The following is a 6,000-nucleotide window of genomic DNA, read 5'->3' on the forward strand; positions in this document are numbered from 1 at the left end:
CTCACTCATTTGTGGAATATAATGAACAACATAAACTGATGAACAAAGATAGAACCAGAGTCATAGACTGTCCAACCTATGAGGGAAGGCAGGGGGTGAGGAGGTAAGAGATCAACCAAAGGACTTGTATGCATGCATATGAGCATAACCAATGGACACAGACTGAGGGTGGGAGGGGGTGAGGGCATGTACTGGGGGTTGGAGCGGTTGGGGAGAGGTCAATGGGGGAAAAAGGTGACTTATGAAATACATTAAACAATAAAGAATTTAAAATTTTTTTAAAGCCCCTATTTCAAGATAATTAGATTAATTTTCTCCTCATTTAAAAAAATATATATTTATTGATTTCTGAGAGGGAGAGAGTGATAGAAACATCAACATTGAGAGAGAATCATCAATTGGCTGCCTCTTGCACACCCCACACTGGGGAAGGAGCCCGCAACCTGGGCATGTGCCCTGACCAGGAATCAAACCATGACCTCCTGGTTCACAGGTTGACGCTCAATTCCTGAGCCATGCCAGCTGGGCTCTCCATTTTTTGTAAGGTGATATCTAGTCTTCCCAGAACCCCAAGCTGTCAATATTCTTCTTAAACAACAGGTTCCATTCTCTTTCATATTAAATGCATTTATTTACTGATTATATCATGTCTGAAACTGTAATCACCCACTCCTCAAGTGACATTTTAAGTCTCTTCTCATATTTCAATGCTTATGAAATGGGAAGACTGAGAATACTACTCACCAAATGCACAAAACTTTGAAAAAGACCCTGTTATTCTCAAAACAATTCCTATTAACAACAGAAGCTTCTTTATGATACTGATATTTTTACAATTTTAGGAAAAGTTTAGCAATAATTTAAGATGAGTTTAGCAATAAATTAAAATGACTTTAAAGTCAAAGTTGTACAAATATTTTAAACTAAGCAAAACAAACTCTGAATACCAACAGTTATACAATTAATGTCTATACAAAAAAGATTTTTTAATCATGACTTTAGATCTTTAGGAATTATTTCAGGAAGAAAGCCCAGAAAATGAGACCTTATGTTCAAATCCAAGGCTGATTTCTTCAATACTATGAAGAGCAATTACCAATGTTTGAAATGTAATAATTTAGCATTTTTTATTTTTAAAAACCTGTGGTTTATAGTAATTAAACTTAGATCATTTCAAACTAACCATAAGCAGTTTTACAAGGATATCTCCACATAACTACATGGCTGCAGTTTCAGAAAGTTTGAGAGCTGAGGCAGTTTCTGATAACCTTAGCTTACCATAAAAAGTGAGCACTATACCAGTAATTACACAGCTCACAAAAACACTGGAGTCTGAAAATTTATATGAAATGACAACGTGGTATGTTATTGCACATGATTTTACAAAAATGTGCATTCATCCATACATATACATTCAGAAAATAAACATTTACTGAGCCACCTGCTATCAGCCACTGCCTTTGAGAAGGAGTTCACTATGGAAAGAACAATGATAAACCATGTAATCGGATAAATTATAGTATAATATGTAAGGTGATACAATATAACTTATCCTATGTAATATAGAGAGTAGATTCCTCTGATGAACTCATTCTGAAATACACATTATCTAGAACTTGTTGAGTAGAATTGGTCCATGAACCAGCAAACAGCCGTCACCCAGGTGCCAGTCAGTCAGAAATACAGAATCTCAGATCCCAAGCAAATCTACTAAATCAGAATCTGCATTTTTAACAAGATCCCCAGGTAAACCCAATGCATTTAAATTTTGAGAGGCAATCATCTGAAAACCAGTAAATAAGTAAAAGTGATGTCTGGTACTTTTAAGAAGCTTCAGGCCCCATCCTGAGCCTTTTTACAAAGATATACACAATTTTAACAAATTTAGCTACCTAGGTTCACAGATTAGGAACAAATTGGGAAATAGCAATAACAACAAAGAAAAAAAGTGGGAGAAAACTAATAAAAAGCATTCTCAAATGGGATCTCTGTAGAAGGCCATTTAACAACAAAAATCTACCCTAACTGCCCTAAAGCTCTCGCTATTAGTACAGAAGTGTTACAGTAACTGACTTTCTTAAATGTGATTCCTCTAACTAGACCACATATTCCTTGAGGACAGGGACCTAGTTTTATTCCTAAATGCTTACATTTGTAAAGTGGATGACCCCATGTCACTAAGATGAATTTAGGTTAGGCAATGAGATGTATAACACACTTCAGAAAAATTTCCATCTGAAAAAGTTACCAAAAAAATGTAAAACCTCCCCATTCTATAACAACCCATTCATTCATCAAGCACTCTAAAAACAGAGGCTTTACAGAACCCTGTGCTCCAAATGTGAATGTCTCTTCTGACTCTACTCAGACTCACTTCTAGGGGGACTGGTGAGTGGAGTCAGCAGAGAAAAAGGAGAAATATTAGGAGAACGGAGGGAGAGCAGAAATCACAGACCACCCCAGGGTTCCTCCATTCATGACAATAAAAAGAGCAAAAATAAAAAGCCACAACAAAGAGACAGCAACCCTAGAAGAGAACAAATGCTACCTCAAGCAACCATTCAGGCCATGTTCCTTGCCCCTGTGAACCAGACACATGCTCACAATCCCAACCAAACAATTCCTCAAAGACACCTTAACTCTAGAAACATTTCCCTCCTGGCCTTCAACCAGGTGCTAACAGTTTAGGATACAATTCTTTCTTCCAAAACAGCAAACTTCACGAAGCTTTATCATTACTCTCCGAACAAATCCGTTTTCTTGCCTATGTCTTTGCTCATGCTCCATTTAGGGGCCGTTCCCATTTGTTAATCTAAATGCATTATCCAAAGTTAATCACTAGCCATGTGTGGCTATTTATCATTTAACATGTGGTTAGACCGAACTGAGATGTAGAGTAAATGTAAAATACGCATTGGATTTTGAAGACTTGATACAGAAAGATGTAAAATTATGTAATTGTTTGGTGTGTTGTTGTTTTTTTTTACAATGATTACATGTTAAAATAATTAAAAATTAACTTCACCTGTTTCTCTTTAGTTGTTAACATGGCTATTAGAAATATTTAAATTACCTGTGTGGCTCACAGTATACTTGTACTGGACAGCACTGATCTAAATCCTGCTCATTCTTTACGGCCTTATTCAAGCACCTCTGCTTCCATGAAGCTTTCCCCAATGGCTCCAAGTGGACGTGGTTTCTGCCTGCTGACCTCTCATAACACTTTTATCCACACTCCCAAATAACTGGATCAATTTTACCTTGCTACTGAGTGTACCTGTCAGAGCTCCCCAACTCCAATATAAGCAAATTGGGGAAAGAAACTACATCTAGGGCATCATAAATCTCCCCCCTACACCTTGGAGAGTACATGCACTAATGCTTGACGTCTGCTGACTGAGAGCTGAATTTCTCATGTACTATTCTCTCTCTCCCTTTCGGTGATTTCCATTTTTCTCGGGGATTCAAGTCCATGTGTACAAATGTCCTGGATTATTCTTATGAACAATGCCGGTGAGCTGTATGCATGTAGCATGACGAACAAGGAAATCTAAAATTATCGAATACACGTGGTCAGTACATTTCGATCAATTGTAAAAATTCGACAAGCCTCTCAAGGTTCCTTTTTTTTTTTTATAAGACCCTAAAACTGTATTATGAAGATCAACTATTTCAAAAGTAGGAGCCTTTCCCAAAGATGAACAACACTGGGTGACTAAAGTCTAGCAACAAAATTACTGGAGGTCCTCCCCACAGGCCGAGCATAAACCAGGCGAGCATGCAAACGCGGGGGAGCAGCGAGAGCGGGGCCCCGCATCGCATCCAAAGCTGTGAACATGGAGCTGGGAGGACAGTGGTAGGAAGGGAAACGATGGGTTATGAGCAGGAGACGAACGCTGGAAACTAAGATTAATTTAAGAAACTAAGATTTAAAAAAAAAAAAAGTATCTCAAGTCTGTCGGAGGGATCCTCCTGGGTGTGTCTGTCAACCTCTGCACCCGCAGGCGGAGGGAGCGAGAGCGAGCGACGGCCCTTCCCTCCCAGGGTATTCGGGGCCTCAGACCTGCACCCGCGCACTCCCCGCCCAGCAGCCCACCCGACCTCCGGGCCAGGGCCTCCGGCCAAAGCCAGCCCAGAGCCACCCGCTCCACCCGCTGGAAGCCGGTGGACCAAGCGGGAGGGCCGAGCTGAGGCCCAGCCCCTGCACGTCGGACACCCCTCTCCCCTCGGGTCCGGCCTTAGCCCCTCCGGCATCTGGGGGCTGAAGCGACCGGGCAGGCGGAGGGGGCGGGGCAGGCGCTGGGACCCGGCGGGGACCGGCCTTCGCGTCCCACGCCGGCGCCCCCGGGTGCCTCCGAGACGGGCAGGGCGGTGAGAAGGCAGCCCGGAGAGCGGTGAGAACCAGCCCCGGGCTTTCACTCACCAGTGGCCGTCGCTAGACTGTGGCAGTGGCAGGACCTCTTCTCCTTCCGCCATTGCTGTTGACGTCCACGTCACTTTGCCGAAAAGTGGACCCGGAGCCGAGACCAACTCAGACTCAGTGTCGTAAAAGGTGCTCGGAAGCCTGGGATTGAGATTCTGGAGAGCGAAAGAAAGAGGGAGGAGGCCAAGGGTCGGGAGGAGCGCAACGTCACGAGGTCCGGAGCCAAAGGCAGCTTTGGGGGCGGAGACTTGGCGGAGGCTGCTTCCCTTCCGAAAACTACAGGTCCCAGGATGCCGCGGGCCCGGCGGGGCGGAGTGGGCGGGGCTTGGTGAGGGCGGAGGTCGCGGTGCGCGTCGCTCCTTGGCGTCCAGTCGGCGTCCTCATTCCGTCTTGGCGTGGCCCTTAGGAGGCAGAATAGAGTCCTAGGCTTGTATGCATGCATATGAGCATAACCAATGGACATAAGACACTGGGGGGTAGGGGAGGCCAGGGGATTGTCAAGGGCGGGGGAAAAAAAGGGCACATATGTAATACCCTTTGTAATACTTTAAGCAATAAAAAAATTAAAAAAAAATAAAAATAAGAATAGAGTCCTAACTAGTGGAGGGAGGAGGGGAGGTGGGGATTCCACAGCGAAGGCTGAGGTAGGAGGAGAGCCACGTTCCAGTCATTTCCTTCTTTAAAAACTGGGTGTGAAGAAAGATGGGGGTGTTGGGCGGGGGAGGTAAGAGATCAATCAAAGGACTTATATACATGCATATAAGCATAACCAGTGGACACAAGACACTTGGGGGTGGGGTAAGGGCATTTGCCGGGGGGGGGGGGGGGGGCGGGTAGGGGAGGCCAGGGAAGGTCAATGGGGGAAAAAAGGAGACATATGTACTACTTACTATTTGTAATACTTTAAACAAGAAAATAAAATGTAAAAAAAGAAACACATGAATAAAAAAGGAAAGAAAGAAGAAAGAAAGAAAGAAAGAAAGAAAGAAAGAAAGAAAGAAAGAAAGAAAGAAAAAAGGAGTGGGGTGTAAAGAAAAGACCAGCCCACCCCTATTTGTGAAGTGTGGCCAAAAGAACAAATGGGCCCTAACCGGTTTGGCTCAGTGGATAGAGCGTCAGCCTGCGGACTCAAGGGTCCCAGGTTCGTTTCCGGTCAAGGGTATGTACCTTGGTTGCGGGCACATCCCCAGTAGGGAGTGTGCAGGAGGCAGCTGATCGATGTTTCTCTCTCATCGATGTTTCTAACTCTCTATCCCTCTCCCTTCCTCTCTGTAAAAAAATCAATAAAATATATTTTTAAAAAATGACAACAGCCATCACAATGATACCTATCTGCTGTGAATTCCCTGTCTTGAACCATAAATATATAGGTCATATACTAGATTAGTATTATTGGTCACATTGCATAAAAAGGTTGCATCTAATTGGTTAATTCTTGGTACCAGAAATCCTTACATACAAGTATATGAAAGGGCGAGGGCTATGCCCTCCATCTTGCCTCGTATCCTCCATGTTGGGGCAGCAGCCATGTGCTCAGGAAAGTACCTTCTTCCGGGAAGCCCAGGCCTCTGCTGGCC

General features: G+C 43.7%; 1 protein-coding gene across 2 annotated transcripts in view; it reads right to left on the minus strand.

Moving 5' to 3' along the window:
• Nucleotides 1–4,572, minus strand: part of TBC1D23 (TBC1 domain family member 23) — a 78,983-nt gene extending 74,411 nt beyond the window's left edge. Inside the window, exon 1 of one of the 2 annotated variants that reach the window (XM_070406088.1) lies at nucleotides 4,424–4,572. In XM_070406088.1, the coding sequence (XP_070262189.1) occupies nucleotides 4,424–4,476 (53 nt within the window). In that variant the 5' untranslated portion in view covers nucleotides 4,477–4,572. The remainder of the gene's footprint in view (nucleotides 1–4,423) is intronic. The other variant, XM_070406087.1, reaches the window with a different exon arrangement.
• Between the last annotated feature and the right edge of the window lie 1,428 nt (nucleotides 4,573–6,000).

This window comes from Myotis yumanensis, unplaced genomic scaffold, assembly GCF_028538775.1.
Source record: "Myotis yumanensis isolate MYYU_CA2020_CCGP unplaced genomic scaffold, mMyoYum1.0.hap1 SCAF_2, whole genome shotgun sequence".
In the NCBI taxonomy this organism is placed as follows: domain Eukaryota; kingdom Metazoa; phylum Chordata; class Mammalia; order Chiroptera; family Vespertilionidae; genus Myotis; species Myotis yumanensis.